This window comes from Benincasa hispida, chromosome 8, assembly GCF_027475165.1.
Source record: "Benincasa hispida cultivar pf3 chromosome 8, pf3_genome.v1.1, whole genome shotgun sequence".
Lineage (NCBI taxonomy): Eukaryota > Viridiplantae > Streptophyta > Magnoliopsida > Cucurbitales > Cucurbitaceae > Benincasa > Benincasa hispida.
The window spans coordinates 35,945,776-35,964,608 of record NC_143485.1 but is presented as its reverse complement, the minus strand read 5'-3'; the positions used below and the strand labels follow the sequence as shown (position 1 = coordinate 35,964,608).

Sequence of the window (18,833 nt, the reverse complement as noted above, 5' to 3'; positions counted from 1 at the left end):
TCCAACGCATGGGTTACACTTAGCCAATTTTTCTAAGCTTTACCCAAGAGTCAAGCTTTCAAATTCACACTTTTCTTCTAATTTTTCACCCTTTTCTCTACAATTACACATTAATTTTCACATCAACCTACTCACCACACTGGTCTCAGTAGGGAGCATAGTCAAGTAGAGAAATTAGGGCTCATGGTTCACAATAACACTGGTTCCACCATGTACAAGGAAAACTAAAACAACAATACTAGCTCACTCTATTTCAAACTCAACTCCAATTTGTTCAAAATAAAGAACAATGGACTCAATTAGGCATCAATTCATTTCAATCAAACAATACAATTGGGTACCAATTCTCGTGTTTCATTCACCAAAAAAGAAATACATACAAATGAGAGAGTATATTTGATTGGAGTCATAATCGTTCCAAACTTCCTTTGCTTTTTAATCTTATCAGTTTGTGGACCTATTTAAGGGAAAAAAGACACCGACATAGTATAATCACATCCAACTTCATTCTAACTCAATACGAAATGTTGGGTTATATGTCATAAAACTCGCAGTTTCTAAACTTTAAACATATTATATTTACAATAAAGATGTAATTGAGATTGTTTCAATAAAATTTTTATTGAACATATAAATTGCATTTATAGAGTCCTAAATCTAATATACTAACGGACCTATGGTGATAAAATGAATACTTAAACTTTATGTAAAAACATAAAAGAGGATCAAGTTTGAGTATATAGCCAAAACGGTTTATAAGTATATGGATAAGGTTGGGTACCTTATCCTGGGGACACTATGGATGTAGCCCGCTTTGTATATTGATACATATGATGTAAATCCAAATTCGTTCATGTGGAGACATGCGAGTGGAGGCATCCTATGTGAAAGATGTTTGCATAAGATCGGATCACGAAATAGTCACTTTTCTTTATAACGATCGTTTACTATAAACAATGACTATTTTAATTCAATGACATAAGGTAACATGATCTCAATCTTGAGCTAATTATGAACTCCTGTTTATTCGAGATTATCCTTTAATTTGCATGGGTGAGAGTGGCTCAACGCCGCGCTTAATAAGCCTCCCATTTTAGGGGTAAGATCAGATAGATAGCTAGGGACATAGTCCTGCAAGATAAAATTCACTCCTTCCCGTTTTAGGGTTAACAGATAAGTTGTTATTAAGTACTGACTTCTAGTCTTGAACAAAGGGACTCTGCCCTCTCTCTGGCTGAGAGGGACTCGGTTTATTGGTAGGACTATAAACCAATTATTCATTAGAGGATCAGTAGAGACTTAAGGAGCAAGATGTAATATAGGAGTAAAATAGTAATTATGACCTAACTGTAAATACGAATAATTTGTGAAGGATCGACTTACTGATTATGTTTAAATCAAGTAGACATAAATATATTTACAGTGAGAATAGTGGCTCTATGGAGCTATAGTGAAGTGTCTTGGTATTTAACGAACATTGATTAATTCGATTTAAAGAGTTTAGCCAATTAATCTCAAATTGTTCGTATGGGTACGTTTATTTAATGCAACATAAGCCTGAGTCCTTTGAAAAGTTCAAAGAGTTTAAGGCTGAAGTTGAAAACGCATTAAGTAAAACGATTAAAATGCTTCGATCTGATCGAGGTGGAGAGTTTTTGGATTCTAAGTTCAAGAACTATATGATAGAACATGGAGTAGTTTCCCAACTCTCAGCACTTGGTACACCTCAGCAGAATGGTGTATCAGAGAGGAGAAATCGAACCCTGTTGAACATGGTTTTGTCGATGATGAGTTACGCTTATTTTGGGGTTTTGCAGTAGAGACTGCAACTTATATCCTGAACTGTGATCCTTTCAAGAGTATTGCCAGAACACCTTTGGAGTTGTGGAATGGTCGTAAAGCTAGTTTATGTCATTTCCGCATCTGAGGTTGCCCAACACATGTGCTTAAGACTAATCCGAAGAAACTAGAACCACGTTCAAGGTTATGCCTATTTGTAGGCTACCCTAAAGGGACACGAGGGGGTTATTTTTATGATCCTACAGAGAACAAAGTGTTTGTATCGATAAATGCTACTTTTCTTAAGGAGAATTCTATAAGGGAGCACAGATCTAGAAGCAAAATTGTGTTGAATAAGCTTTTCAAAGAAACTACTGAATCTTCAACAAGAGTTGTTGAAGAGCCTACTACCTCAACAAAAATTGTTGATATAGGTTCATCTAGTAGGTCAAATCCACCTCAAGTGTTGAGGGAACTTCGACGTAGTGAGAGGGTTGTGAACCCACTTATTCGCTATATGGGTTTAGCTGATGGGGTTAAACCTATAGGTTATAAATGGTTCTACAAGAGAAAATGAGGTGCGGATGGGAAGGTACAAACCTTCAAGGCTAGACTGGTGACGAAGGGTTATACTCAGGTAGAGAAAGTCGACTATGAGAAGACTTTCTCGCCTGTTGCCTTGTTGAAGTTTATCTGCATCCTTCTATCCATTGCCCATATTATGACTATGAGATATGGAAAATGGATGTCAAAATTGCTTTTCTGAATGGCAATCTTGAGGAGACCATTTATATGGTACAGGCCGAGGGATTCATAGTCCAAGGTCAAGAGCAAAAGGTTTGCAAACTAAATAAATCCATTTATGGACAGTAACATGCATCTCAATCTTGGAATATAAGGTTTGATAATGCGATCAAATCTTATAGCTTTAACCAAAACGTTGATGAGCCTTGTGTCTACAAGAAAATCATCAACCATTTAATAGTTTTCCTAGTGTTATATGTAGACAATATCCTACTCATTGGGAATGATGTAGGCTTACTGACTTGAGTTAAGAACTGGCTAGCGACCCAATTCCAAATGAAATATTTGGGAGAGACTTAGTTTGTTCTTGGGGTTCAGATCTTTCAGGATCGAAAGAACAAAATGCTAGCACTGTCTCAAGCATCGTACATTGACAAGATGTTGATCAAGTACTCGATGCCAAACTCCAAGAGGGGCCCATTTTCCTTTCCGGCACGGAGTTACACTGTCTAAGGAACAATGTCCTAAGACACCTCAAGAGTTGAGGAAATGAGACGGGTCCCTTATGCATCTCTCGTAGGCAGTTTGATGTACACGATGTTATGTACTAGACCTGACATCTGCTATGCAATGGGAAAAGTCAATAGATATCAGTTTAATCCAGGATATGGTCACTGAACAGCCATCAAGAACATCTTCAAGTATCTTCGGAGAATAAGGGACTACATGCTTGTGTATGATTCTAAGGATTTAATCCTTACAGAATACACGGACTCTAATTTTCAGACTGATAGGGATTCTCGAAAATCTATTCCAGAATCAGTGTTCACTCTTAACGGACTGGTTGTAATATGGCGAATCACCAAGCAAGGGTGCATCGCGAACTCCACCATGGAGGTCGAGTATATAGCGGCTTGTGAAGCTGCTTAGGAGGCTGTTTGGCTCAGGAAATTCCTGACTGATTTGTAAGTTATTCCATACATGTCTAGGTCCATCACCCTTTATTGTGATAATAATAGTGCTATGGCGAATTCCCGTGAGCTTCGAAGTCATAAGCGCGATAAGCACATTGAGCAGAATTACCATCTCATCCGAGAGATTGTGCATTAAGGGGACGTGATTGTCATGAAGATAGCTTCGGAGCACAACGTTGCTGATCCGTTTACAAAGGCCTTCATATCTATAGTGTTTGAGGGTCACCTGCAGAGTATGGGTCTACGAGATAGACAATAATTGAACTGGGGCAAGGGGGAGATCTTGTACTGGGTGTTTATGCCCTAGTTTATTGTTTTGTGTACTTGTAGTTTGATTATCTAGTACACCCCACTAACTTTAGGACAAGTGAGAGATTGTTGGGATTGATGACCAAAATCTCTTAGGATCTTGGAGTTTGTAAACACTTGTGTGAACAAACATTATGTGATTTATAATATATGATATTTTATTCACTTCAGTCTATGAAATATTTGATATTTTAGTTGCATTAACCACAAACTAATAAACTAAGATCCATGGTTATCATTGTAACTAAACATGTATGTGTAGACATACAAGTGAATCGTGTTTAAGTGATGATCTAAATGGTCTGTAGTATATGGATAAGGTTGGGTACCTTATCATTGTGATACTACGAGTGTGGCCTGCTTTGTAGGTATTACAAATGTTGTAAAGTGCTACAAATGATTAGAGCCTGATCATTTATGTATTAGACATGCGAGCGAGGATATTCTAAACAAAGAAATTTGTATAAGACCGGACCACGAAATGTCTCGTTATATAACACCGTCCATAATAGAGACTTTCATTTTACTAGCATGACCATAGGTAACATGACCTTAATCCTGAATGAGTTGTGAACTCTTACCTATGAGGGCGGTCCTTTGATTTGCATGGGTGAGAGTGGCTAGATCGCCGACTCAACAAGCCTACCATTTTAGGGATTCATCTGATTGGAGAGTTGGGAACTCAGCTACACAAGATAGAATTCACTCATTCCCAAAGTAGGGGTAAGTAGATAAATTGATCCCCTAAGGGTTGATTTCGAGTCTTGAACAATATGGCGCCGCATCCTCTCTTGGTCCGAGAGGGGTTCAGTCATAGTTGAACTCTGATCTATTGTTAATTTGAGGAATCAGTGGTACTTAAGAAGTTAGATGTAACTACAGAGGCAAAACGGTAATTTAGCCCAACTGTACTTACGAGGGATTTATTAAGAATCATCGTACTGTTGATTGGTTATATTCAATGGATATAGAAATATATCTGTAGTACGAAGAGTGCAGCTGTCAATTTTTAGTGGAGTGCCCGACAGTTAACATATGGTGGATAATGTGATTAAATAGTTTAATCAGTTATTCACGTACCGTTGGAGCTTCAAGCTACAAGTCCATAAGATCCCCTTGGTAGCTCAATGGATTTAAGTTGAGAATCAGTTTTTGGGTTAATTTGCAAAGTTCAAATTAATAAGAGGGAATTTGATTATATATGATTTAATTAAATTAATTAAATTATATATGATATAATTGATATAATGTATTTGATACATTATTTTTTGGAGGAACTAATATTTGTATATGATTTTAAATATATTTTCTATGAATAAGATTCATACTTAAATTTAATATAAATATGATTTATATTAAATGCCATAAATAAAGAAAAATAACTATGATTTATATATTGTATATGATGCAATATTAAAACTATAGGTTATAAATATAATATGATAAATTAGTTATTATATTTATTTATATTTGTTAATTATTTGATAATTAAATTTCTTTTTCTCAAATAATCACCCTTAGTGGGTAGTTATTAAGTTTTATGGAAAAAGTGGGATAAATGAAATTATTTTAATTATTCCAAGAGACAAGTGAATGATACAGATATGTTTTAGTAAACGAGTAAGAGATTCTTACTATACGATCACTTAAGAGCCTACATGATCGAGTATATTGTCTATGCGATAGACTTCATCTTCTACACGATCATGTTTTCCTTTACTCGATCGTTTTTCTCTTAAACTCTAAACTTTCCCTGTTACCAAAATAAGCCAGAGCCCACCACTCCTGGATTCTCACACCGAGAATACCAAGGTAATCTAGTGGTAGTGTCCGGTTAGTTCGAGGATCGAGTTACTGTCTGTTGCTGATCGAGGGAGATCGAGTTGTTCGTTGCGTTCGTGAATGATCGAAGGATTATCTTGAAGAAGGGTTATTCAAAGGTATAATCTTCTATCTTTAGTTTTTATTTTCAAAGCATGTTGTACTTTAAGTTTGTGCATAATCTATTCTTTATGACTGTAAATGTATGAGTTCATTCACAATGGGTTTGCATGATCCACTTTTGCTCAAAGGTCCTTTGTAATTAGAGTTCCTTCAATCGGTATCAAAGCCAGGTTGTGTTCTGATTTCCAAATTCCACTATTGTATTGAATGTCTTTTACAATTTTGGTAGGTTTAAGTTTTCTGTAATGCGTTTAAATGTTAAATATTTGTGGATGTTGTTGATGGATGTTTTGGGATAATTGTCTCCGTTTATACTTTCATTTACTTATACAAAAGTTAAATTGTAAGGGCCCTACGTTTTTGGGCATAATAACTTGCAATCGAGTCTGTATTCATTTGTGTTTTTGAGTCGTTCGTGAAGAAACTTCAGACGCAAGGAGCTGTTGTTCGCTTCAATGGAGAAAATGAAACGATGGTCGCATTGTGTAGCTCAAGCTAGACGATCATTTAGATTTGGCTATATGTTCATGTAGAAATGTTCTACTCGATCGTGTAGTATTTTCTAAACGATCGCATAGCTATGCTATGCGATCGTGTTGCGTTGGCTACATGATCGCGTAGACGCTCGGGGTAAACGATCGTATAGCATTTGATACTTGATGCAAGATATGCATGTGAAATGATCTCGTAGGCTATCATGCTCATTGCATAATCAGTAACTATACGATCGCATGGTATACGATACTCAACGACTTGCTACTCGATCGTGTAGACTATCATGCTCATTGTATAGTCATTAGCTACACGATCGCATGGCATGCGTTACTCGAAGCACGTTGCATGATCGCGTGGACTTTCATGCTCATTGCATAGTCCTTAGCCACGTGATCATCGTTACACAATCATTTATACTCGGTGTGCGTTACTCGATGATCAAAGGATTTGCTACCGATCAAGTGACGAGGCTTTAAGGCGGGCAGTTCAAGACCCAGTTCACTTGTTTGAACTGGTTGACTCTAATCTTTTGTAATAGTTTAGCATTTATTTCCGGTTTTGAGACAAGTTATCCCAGTCCATCAACTTTTTATTAAATGTGCATGTGATATATATTTATTTTATATTCCATAATGTATGTCATATAATTTTAAAACCCACCATAGGTTATGCATTTAATTCATGCATCATGCATTTAATTCATGCATCATCTTTATATTATAAGTGTTATAATATATTAGTTTGCATGATTAAATTACTTAAAGCATGCTCATGCATCATATAATATAAGAGTTATAATATATGCATGCATTAAAGCATATCCATGCATCATTTATATTATAAATGTTATAATATAAGGTCGTATGTTAGCATGGAATGTGTGCTTAGTTCATTACTTTGTTATATAAAAGTTATATATATTAATAATGAATAAACATTGCACGAAGCATGACACTTGAGTTTATTTATAAAAGTTATAAATACCTTGTGAATATCTGGCTTAACAATGTGAATGGTTTTAATTGTTTCATTCTTTATAAGAGTTAAAATTAATGAAATTAGAATTACAATCAATAATAAAGATTTTCATGCACACCTTAGGCTTCAATCATGTTTTAAAAGTGTTTTAAAATTTTATTGAGATAAACCTAAGATCCCTTTCTAATAAGATTAGTAACCTAAGTTTAATCTTTTAATTCAGTTTAATAGAATTAAGTTGACTAATAAAAGATTAAATAGGTAACAGATGTATCTATAAGGGAACTTTTGGCTAAGGTTGGTTCTGTCTAGGCTGGGGTACTTAAGTCGATGGAAACGTCGCATCCCTACCTGGGAACCTACCTGGAAAGGTGAATTAGATAGATTTATTACATGCATGCAAATTTGATGAAAATCTGTCAAAGTGTTTAATAAGACTTGAATCAAACTTGTTTAATCATCAAAAGTAAGTGTTGTTTTTTAGCAAATTAAACAAACCCCTTAATTGAAATCAGTAGCCGAATTTTCTAAATTAATGAATCCCTAGGTAGAACATTCAGTCGGAGGTAATTGGGGTATATGATACTTCACTTTACCTCTACACGTTTCTCCCTAAAAAGTTCACACCGTGAGATCTACCCTCAGCCTCGAGGTACCCTGGGAGTGTCCCTCTACGGATGGCATTTGAGTAGGTCAATATCAAGGTGAATGGAGACAATGTTCATAGTAAGTGGGAGGGGGACATGTGTCAACATATCCCTCCATCACTCTCATTAGGTTGGATAAAGATTTAGTGCATCGCCTCGAGGTACCCTGGTAGTGTCCCCCTAAAGGATGACTTTTTTGCACAACTCTTTATCTGATCTCCAGAAATGGATAGGGTTGCTTTAGTCTCTTGTCCTAATATACTTTTTCCTATGGTTGGCTCATTAGGACGAGACTCTAGGGCCTAAAATGAGGGGTTACCATTACACAGAATTACTAAGAATGTTAATAAATTCTAGACCAAACAATGGTAACTGTTAGATTCAGTTACAAGGAGTTGTTTCTATCTAATGGTTGAGATTGTCTCATTCCAATGAACGGGTACTTGATCACCCTACGGTGGTTTTTGTCCTGCCTCACTGGAGCATCATTGCAAAATAGATGTCACTTAGGGTACACTAGAACTATTTTTCTAAAAGTGGTTTAATGCAAGTAGACTTATTAAGTTTGTTCTTTTTTCAGCAATATAAAAATTATGGCTACCACTACTCTTTCACTTTTTGCCGCTGATAATTGACTGGCGAAAATTAAGCTAGTTGGAAAAACATGATAAACACGATACTTATCATCGATGACTTAAGATTCGTTCTTATGGAGGAGTATCCTCCTATTCCACCTCCTAACGTTGCTCGAAACGTTCGACACGCGTACGAGCGTTGGACATGGGTGAACGAAAAGGCTCGAGCATATATCTTGGCCAGCCTTAATGATGTTTTGGCCAAGAAGCATGAGTCCATGATCACTGCACGTGAGATCATGAAGTCTCTGAGGGGAATGTTCGGACAACCGTCTACATAGCTAAGGCACGATGCTCTGAAGTACATCTTCAACTCACGGATGAAGGAGGGAACATCTGTTCGGGAACATGTTCTCAATATGATGGTCCACTTCAACGTGGCAGAGATGAACGGGTTGAGCATCGATGAGGCCAACAAGGTTAGAATAATTCTAGAGTCGTTACCAAAAAGCTTCCTTCACTTCATAAGCAGCACTGTTCTAAACAGGTTGATTACAACTTTACAACTCTACTAAATGAGTTGCAGACTTTCCAATCTTTGTTGAAAAGCAAGAAAAAGAAGGTTAGTGAGGCAAATGTTGCTTCATCATCCAAAAAGTTCTATAAAGGTTCGACCTTATGAACTAAGTCTACACCTTTTTCTTCCGGCACCAACAAGTGGAAGCAGAAGAAGGGTCATAAGGGGAAGGCGCCTGCTAACCCATAACCTGTTGCTCCATGGGGTAGGCAACCAGTGAGGGTTGGCAAAGGAAAATGTTTTCATTGCAACCAGGAAGGGCACTAGAAGTGGAACTGCCCACGTTATTTGGTTGAGAAGAAGAAGGCCAAATAAGGTAAATACGATTTACTAGTTTTGGAAACTTGTTTAGTGGAGAATGATGATTCTGTCTGGATTATTGGCTCTGGAGCCACTAACCATATTTGTTCTTCATTTCAGAGAATTAGTTCCTGGCGGTAGCTTGGTGCTAGTGAGATGACGATGCGAGTTGGAATCGGACACGTCGTCTCAACTGTGGCAATGGGTGGTCTCCGGTTGACTTTATAGAATAGGTTTATCATTTTGAATGATGTGTATGTAGTTTCCGAGTTAGAGGAACTTAATTTCTGTAAAGTCTTTGCTCGAATGTAATTGTATACTAAATTTTTCTATAAATAAAATGTTTATTTTGAAAAATGGTGTCATATATGTTCAGATGAACTGGAAAATAATTTGTATGTGCTAAGGCCATTAGCAACAAATTCCCTTCATAAACGATTTAAAATTTCTCTTAAAGAAAATGCTCAACTTTGGCACCTACGTTTAGGACACATTAATCTCAATAGGATTGAGAGATTGGTGAACAATGGACTTTTAAGCGGGTTAGAAGAAAATTCTTTATCTGTATGTGAGTCATGCCTAGAAGACAAAATGACTAAAAAGCCTTTTACTGGAAAAGGTTATAGGGCTAAAGAGCCTCTAGAGCTAGTGCATTCAGACCTTTGTGGTCTGATAAATGTACGGACCAGGGGAGGTTATGAATATAAGGGAACACAAACCTAGAAACAAAATCGTGTTGAATTAGCTTTCCAAAGAAACCATTGAATCTTCAACAAGAGTTGTTGAAGAGCCTACTACCTCAACAAAAGTTGTTGATGTAGGTTCATCTAGTAGGTCAAATCCACCTCAAGTGTTGAGGAAACTTCGATGTAGTGGGAGGGTTGCGAACCCACCTATTCACTATATGGGTTTAAACTGAGATCCTAGCTATGGTAGCTGATGGCGAGGTTGAGGATCTGTTGTCTTATAAGAAGGCAACGGAGGATGTTGACCGAGATGAATGGATCAAAGCCATGTATCTCGAAATGAAGTCTACGAACTTCAATTCAGTTTGGGATCTTGTAGATAAACCTAATGAGGTTAAACCTATAGGTTGTAAATGGATCTACAAGAGGAAACAAGGTGCTGATGGGAAGGTGCAAACCTTCAAGGCTAGACTAGTGGCAAATGGTTATGCACAGGTAGAGGGAGTCGACTATGAGAAGACTTTCTCGTCTGTTGCCATGCTGAAGTCTATCCGTATCCTCCTATCCACTGCCTCATATTATGACTATGAGATATGGCAAATGAATGTCAAGACTGCTTTTCTGAATGGCAATCTTGAGGAGACCATTTATATGGTAAAGCCCGAGGGATTCATAGTCCAAGGTCAAGAGCAAAAGGTTTACAAGCTGAATCGATCCATTTATGGACTGAAATAGGCATCTCAATTTTGGAACATAAGGTTTGATAATGCGATCATCAAACCTTATGGCTTTGACCAAAACGTTGATGAGCCTTGTGTCTACGAGAAAATCATCAACAGTCAGTAGTTTTCCTTATGTTATATGTAGACGATATCCTACTCATTGGGAATGATGTAGACTTACAGACTTCAGTTAAGAACTGGCTAGCTATCCAATTCCAAATGAAAGATTTGAAAGAGGCTCAGTTTGTTCTTGGGATTCAGATCTTTCGAGATCAAAAGAACAAAATGCTAGCACTATCTCAAGCATCGTACATTAACGAGATGTTGATCAAGTACTCGATGATAAACTCCAAGAGGGGCCTTTTACCTTTAAGGCATGAAGTTACATTGTCTAAGGAACAGTGTCCTAAGACACCTCAAGAGGTTGAGGAAATGAGACGAGTCCCTTATGCATCTCTTGTAGGCAGTTTGATGTACACGATGTTATGTACTAGACCTGACATCTGCTATGCAATGGGGATAGTCAGTAGATATCAATCTAATCCAGGATATGGTCACTGGACAGTCGTCAAGAACATACTCAAGTATCTTCGAAGAACGAGGGACTACATGCTTGTGTATGGTTCTAAGGATTTAATCCTTACCGGATACATGGACTCTAATTTTAAGACTGATAGGGATTTTCGGAAATCTACTTCAAGATCAGTGTCCACTCTTAATGGAGTGGTTGTAGTATGGCGAAGCACCAAGCAGGGGTGCATCGTGGACTCCACCATGGATGCCGAGTATGTAGTGGCTTGTGAAGCTTCTAAGAAGGTCGTTTAGCTTAAGAAATTCCTGACTGATCTGGAAGTTGTTCCAGACATGTCTAGGCCCATCACCCTTTAATGTGATAATAGTGGTGCTATGGCAAATTCCCCTAAGCCTTGGAGTTATAAGCGTGACAAGAACATTGAGCGGAAATACCATCTCATTCAAGAGATTGTGCATCGTGGGGACGTGATTGTCATGAAGATAGCTTCAGAGCACAACGTTGTTGATACGTTTACAAATTCCTTCACAGTTATAATGTTTGAGGGTCTTCTGCAGAGTATGAGTTTATGGGACAGACAACAACTGAACTAAGGCAAGGAGGAGATCTTGTATTGGGTGTTTGTGCCCTAGTTTATTGTTTTGTATACTTGTAATTTGATTATCTTGTACACCCCACTAGCTTTAGGACAAGTAAGAGATTGTTGGGATTGATGGCCTAAATCTCGTAGGGTTTTGGATTTTGTAAACACTTGTGTGAACAAACATTATGAGACTTATAATATATGATATTTTATTAACTTCAGTCTATGAAATATTTGATATTTTAGTTGCGTTAACCACAAGCCAATAAACTAAGATCCATGGTTATCGTTGTAACTTAAACATGTATGTGGAGACATACAAGTGGATTGTGTTTAAGTGATAACCTAAATGGTCTGTAGTATATGGATAAGGTTGGGTACCTTATCTTTGTGACACTACGAGTGTGGCTTGCTTTGTAGGTGTTACAAATGTTATAAAGTGCTATAAATGATCTGAGCCTAATAATTCATGTATTAGACATGTGAGCAAGGATATTCTATACAAAGAAGTTTGTATAAGACCGGACCATGAAATGTTTAGTCTCTTTATATAACACCGTTCATAATTGAGACTCTCATTTCACTATCATGACCATAGGCAACATGATCTTAATCCTAAATGAGTTGTGAACTCCTGCCTATGAGGGCAGTACTTTGATTTGCATGGGTGAGAATGGCCAGATCGCTGACTCAATAAACCTACTATTTTAGGGATCTTCTGATGGGGAGCTGGGAACTCAGCTACACAAGATAATAATAGTATAATTTAATCCCTAAACTTTGGGATTGTATCTACTTAAACCTAAAAATAATAATTGTATCAATTTAAACTTTAAACTTTTATAAGTGCATCAATTTAAATCCTGAACTTTCATAATTGTATTAACTTAAACCTTCCATTATGTTTTATTTGGATACATTTATGAAAATTTATGGTTTAAATTGATATATTTATGAAAGTTTAGGATTTAAATTGATACACTTATAAAAGTTTAGAATTTAAATTGATACACCTATGAAAGTTCAAGATTTAAATTGATACAATTATTAATTTAGGGTTTAAATTGATACAAATTCTAAAGTTTAGAGTTTAAATCAATATAATCCTCAAGATCTAAGGTTTAAAGTGATACACTTCTAAAATTAAAATTGATACAAATACTAAAGTTTAGAGGTATAAATTGATATTTAAAAAAAAAAAAGTTTTGGTCCATAGAAAATTACAAGAGCATTTCACAAATTTGTTGGGTATCCGTATTTTTAGAGCACTTCGTTATTTCGTCGGAAGAATTTTGGATTTCTCCGCTCAGCTTCGCTGCCGTTCACCATGGCCAAAGCTTCTTCTTCCTTATTCCAAACCCTAAAGCGCTACTTCAAGAAACCTTGGGAGATCACCGGCCCGTGTGCAGATCCAGAGTACAGATTAGCCGTCCCGAGCGCCTTAGAGTACAGGGTCTTTTGCCCCGCCACTACAAAGGAGAAAGCCATTGTCCCTACTTCCAATCCCGAGACCGTCTTCGACATTAAGTATTACACTCGCGACCAGCGTCGCAATCGCCCTCCAATTCGACGCACAATTCTCAAGAAACCTGATGTCGAGAAGATGATGAAGGAGACCAGATTCGACCCAGCTGACTTCCCCAAAGTTTATCTCACTGCCGCCATCGAGGAGGATATCAATGCTCGTGGTGGTGGTTATCAGAAGTAGTAAGGTGAGTCCTTTTCTGTTTTGCTTCAACGACCGTTTTCGTATTGTGGCGATCCTTTGGATTTAGGTTTTTGGTTAGAGAACCACTGGTTATTAATCAGATACTAAAGGCATTTTAGGGTTCGAAGTTTAATCTATGAATACCACATCTATTAAATTGCTCTTCTGTTCTTGGCCATTGTCTGTCAGTTGTTTAAGTTGTGCGTTTGGCAATTATGTACAAGTCATCCTTTTTGTTTCAAATGGCTTATGTTATTTACAGATCATTGTCAATACAGATGGTAGGAAAGCTGAATACCTTTCCCTTTTGTGGATGGTGGGTCTGAGGGCTAGACCAATTCCTGGTTCTTAACAATATAAGTAGAACCTTAACGAGCTAGGAAGTGCTTTTGGCCTTATGGCTTTTTGTTTTTGATCATTTAGGACTTGACTTCCATTCCTTGGTTTTATTCGTTGAAAATGTCAGATGAATATACAAATGAGATTGATTAAAAGACTACCATTGTTGTATGTTATGCGTTTCTTGAAGTGCTTAGGATAAGTGAAATCCACTATCTTTGCTGCTCAAATCAAATATGCGTATCCACTTTCATCCCTAATTATGATTTCTGACACTTGGACGATTTCTTTGTCTCATTTTCCACTCTTAGAGATTCAACTATAAACTAGGTCTAGGTTGTATGTGCTACCAATACAAGTTATAAGATACATGGTAAGAAATACTACTTTTTTTTTTGGTTCTCTACTGCATAAGTAGTAATTCCTTTTCAAAAAAATAATGAGATAGAACCCTCCTTGCGAAATGGATATAGCGATACCAATCTGAAAAATTGGCTCTTTGGAGGAATATTATTGATGCTAAATATGGAACCACCCCTCTCAACAACAATCCTGGAAGCATCTCCCTTAGAACTGCCAGGGGTCCTTGGAAAACCATTATGAAACATTGCCATTTGATACATGATCGGATATACTATAATCTTGGTGATGGGGCTAATATTTCGTTTTGGAAGGTCAGTTGGCTTGGAAACGCCCCCCTAAACCAAAAATTTCCCCTGATTTTCAACCTCACAACAAAGAAGGGGCAATCAAGGATTTCTGGGATGCAGCTTTGGGCTGAGAAGAAATCCAAGAGATTCTGAAATTAGAGCTCTCATTCACTGCCTGTCAGCAGTCTCCTTTTCTCAAAATCCGGACAGAGGAATTTGGAATCTTGAGCCGGATGCATCTTCTACAACAAATCTCTCTTGCAAGATATTGCCTCCCCAGACAATGGATCTGCTTTGCCTATTTTCGATTTGATTTGGAATGGGAAATATCCTAAAATGGTTAAGTTCTTGTTATGGGAGTTATCTTACAGAGTCATTAATACTCATGAAAAGCTTCAAAGAAGATTGCCCCATATGGTTTTGTCTCCTTTTTGGTATCCCTTTTTATTTTATTTTTTTATTTTAATTTTTTTTAAAAATATCCTTGAGTGTTCGGACCAACTTACACGCACCTCGACTAAGTTCATGGGACAACCCGCCTGACGTTACAACATTTGGGTGTCAAGGAAACTCGTAATAGGATATTAAATTCTATGTAGATGACCACCATGGATTGAATCCATGACGTCTTAGCCTTTTATCGAGGGATGTTCGTGTTCCCTTATTTACCACTAGGTCAATGGCCAATCCATGATGGTTCCTCATTGGTGAAATGTGCAAACAAGAAGTTGAATCTCAAGGACACATTGTGGTTTCCTATTCATTTGCTAGATCCTTTTGGAATCACGTCCTCCCTACGTTCGATTGGGAAGTTGTCCTTCTGGAAGATCCTAATCTTCTCCTTTAATATACCCTCGGTGGACACCCCCTCCAAAAAGGAGAAATAGATGATTTGGGAGAATTTTATAAAAGTTTTTTGCTGGAAGTTATGGCAAGAAAGATATAGTTCAATCTTTCAAGAAAAAAACGTTCCCTTCCATAGATTTTTGATGCTATAGTTAATACGGTCGTCATTTGGTGTAAATGTTCCCTCTTATTTCACCTATCACCACTATAGCTATACCTTGCTCCTTTCCAATTCGGAAGATCTTTTTGTAACTCCCCATTGGGGTCTTTCCCCTCTTTTGTAATTTCATATCATCAATGAAGTTGTTTCTTTCGCCAAAAATGTGGAAAAAAAAAAAAGAAAGAAAGAAAAAAGAAAAAAGAAAAGAGATAGAGATAGAGATAGAGATAGAAGAAAAAGTGGAAAGTACAGGTTGAAGTAGTAGCCTTTCTTAATTAATTTGGATAATCACAAGTTATGTTATAGAAATTCTGTGTGGATGCACCGTTTCCTTTTCTGTATAGAAATTTGTATATTTATCGCCAGGCAGGCAGTGTGATGTTCAGTGATGACTGCATATTAGTTTCACTGCTATTTAATGCTTATATTATCCCCATTCATTTTGTTGGATAGCATTCAGCTTCAATCATTCTTGTCGTGTCAAATATTAATTTTGGGGGTGGGAGGAATAGGCGGAAGGGAACAAGTGGTTCTCACAAGATACGGTGGCTGTACTCCCTTGAACAACCAATTCCGTACAAGTTTCAGAACATTGAGCTGTTGGTGCTGGTTCTGTACAGTACAAGGGGGAGGAAGGGGTTTGGTCAATTTGAAGATTTTTAATCCAATACAACTTCGAATTTTAGAATTTTCCTTCAGAAGAATACTAGTGGAGAAAAATGGGATACTAGCCTTCTTTAAAAATGTGTGCTTGTGTTTTCATCACCTGGTTACTTTTGCTTGTGGTAGTGAAGTTTCATGTAATTTGATTTGCATTTCTTTTTGATGGTGGAGAATGAAATTTCTTTTCTCGTTTTACTTTTAAAGTATCTCTAAATGCAGAGTAGCACAAGACATAGCATTCAGTTTCAGAAAACAGCACTTCTTGTTTATGAAGATTGAAGAACCTGATATCAATATTGTATTTCTTTTTTTTGATAAGTATCAATATTGTATTTCTTTTTTTTGATAAGTATCAATATTGTATTTCGTTAAGAACATATGTCATTTTATGCATTAATTTTATGATCTAAAATGAATTTCATTTAGAAATGCTATTTCTTGCAACGATAGTATGTGCAGGTTTTCTGACATAATTAAGTTTTCCTTCTTTCATCAGGTCTGGTGGGTCCTTAAAAAATTTTCATGACCTGCTTGCTGCATTATGGATTCTTTCCTTTTGTTACCCTGTCTTCTGCATAATTTTTGTTGCTGATATTCTGTAGCATTCTGATTCCAAGAGTTCTCCTAGTCGCTGTCTAATAATTGTCAACTTTGGTTGCAAATTCCTGTAAATGACCATTAATAATAGCTTTGGAATTCTTTCCAGGTTCTTTGTGCTCTGGGAAATGTTCTCTCCAGCTTGCATTCAACTCTGCTTCTCTTTCAATGTTAATCTGAGAGTGGGTTATTTAGGTACAGTAGTTTGTATGCCTAGCCTATATATTAATACAAGACATGAGACTTGGCATCAATAAACTGCATCTCCTCAAACTCCTACTCAATTTTTTGTTTCTTTTGTAATGTTATGTGCTTATATTACAAGCATTTGCAAAGACTCTTGCATTTTTCATTGCTCCTGAATTATAGGACATTTTGCTTGCATATCATTATTGTTATACCCCGAGCTTTGTATTATTTGTCTTTGACTGCAACAATAACAGAGCTGGGATCTTAGTCACATGGACCTATGAATAAAGAACTGAAATTTCCCTTGTCTTCTAATTTTTTTTTTCCTATACTCTGGTTTAGACGATGATCTTCATTTGCAGTATGGGGTCACTTGTACAGTCTCTTCTGGCTGCAATTTTTCTTTTGACCTAAGAAAATTTTTATCGGGCTAGGCGTATTCTTTACGGATGGAGCTGCTCGTTCAATTGGAATGAAATATGAGTTGTTATCTACTTTCAACAAATGTTTACAAAACTCAAGCAAGTTTTAGAAATTAAAGGTCTGTTCGATAATTATTTTGTTCTTTTAATTTTAGTTTTTGAAAATCATTCTCATTTCCTCAATATTTGATCATGGAACCCTCGTTCGTTTTTTTAATTTTATAACTTGATTTGAGTGTTACTTGGGGAAATAATGTTTTTTTAGTACAATTGGGATTGGGGGATCGAACTATAGTTCTCATAGTCATTAATACACTCATGTTAATTGAGCTATGTTCCATTTGGGATTGAAAGTAATGTTTATAACTTTAATTTTAAAAAATGAAAAGAAATGAATAAAAATAAAGCATAATTATGAAATAGAAAAGTAAAAATGAAATAATAAGCCGATGTCAATGTAATTGGTCCATCTATCCCCAAAGCATATCCATTACCACACAATTGGCGTTTGAAAATAAAGTCCCATCAATTGTAAAAACTACTCTTAAAGTATGATGATAGTTACAATTATATTTTCAAATTTTCAAATGTAAAAATTGAGTCCTCCAATTTATACTGTGTTAAAATTGGACCTTTCAAACTTAAATGGTAGAAATTGTAACAATTATATAAATTTGGTTGGTAATTTTTTTTTCATTTTTGGGGTTCAATTTCTACAATTGTTGGAAGTTTGAGAGTTCAATTTTAACACTTGTAGAAGTTTAAAGGACCTAATTTTTACAATTGAAAATTTGAGAGTGTGATTATAACTGCGGTTTTTGTAATTTGCCCCTACTTTAAATTTTCCTACCCTATTTTTTCTTCCATATTAAAGCTCTACTCTACAGTTCTGTAGGGAAACCTAATTAACAAAGCTTTTAATACTCTTGTTGACTTTTAGCCATTATGTCAATGTAAGAAAATAAAAACCAATTAGCAATATGATGCATGGTTATCATTATTAAACAATCTTCTTTATCAATTCTCCCTCTTCCATATGCCATCATTTGCCATTGCAAAATCCTTCACTTTGCTACCAAAATCTGTTCTGTCTCTCTTCTCTGTTATGGGATTGTTGAAATCTTGAAACCCATCTTATTCAAATGATATATATATAGATCATATTTTTGGATCAATCTATAAGCTTTGTTTTGAAGAAACTACAAGAAAGAGTAAATAATATGATCTCCAAATTGACAAAAGAGGGTGTTCATGATGAAGCAAAACAAATGGAAGGCAAAAGAAAGAAGGCATTTCTAAGAGGCAATCCAAGAATTCTTAGAGTTTCATCTTTGTTTGGGGGAAAAGATAGGCACAGCAAAGTTTGTACAGTAAAGGGCTTAAGAGACAGAAGGATTAGGCTTTCAGTTCCAAC

At 36.3% G+C, this 18,833-nt stretch overlaps 1 protein-coding gene across 3 annotated transcripts; it reads left to right on the top strand.

The window, feature by feature from the left end:
- The first annotated feature begins 13,048 nt into the window (after positions 1-13,048).
- Positions 13,049-17,312, top strand: LOC120084028 (furry). 3 transcript variants are annotated; one of them, XM_039039932.2, is made up of 2 exons: positions 13,049-13,557; positions 16,918-17,312. In XM_039039932.2, the coding sequence occupies exon 1, from the start codon at positions 13,173-13,175 to the stop codon at positions 13,551-13,553; it is 381 nt and encodes a 126-aa protein (XP_038895860.2). In that variant the 5' UTR covers positions 13,049-13,172; the 3' UTR covers positions 13,554-13,557; positions 16,918-17,312. The 3 variants fall into 3 exon arrangements, with proteins under 3 accessions (XP_038895860.2, XP_090172602.1, XP_090172603.1); XM_090316476.1 differs by having other exon boundaries at positions 13,053-13,557; positions 16,708-17,312; XM_090316477.1 differs by lacking the exon at positions 16,918-17,312 and adding an exon at positions 16,431-16,645 and having other exon boundaries at positions 13,053-13,557.
- Positions 17,313-18,833: the final 1,521 nt, after the last annotated feature.

Bases quoted from the DNA above. Each gene is read 5' to 3' on its own strand.
- LOC120084028 (XM_039039932.2), top strand. From the start codon at position 13,173: ATGGCCAAAGCTTCTTCTTCCTTATTCCAAACCCTAAAGCGCTACTTC.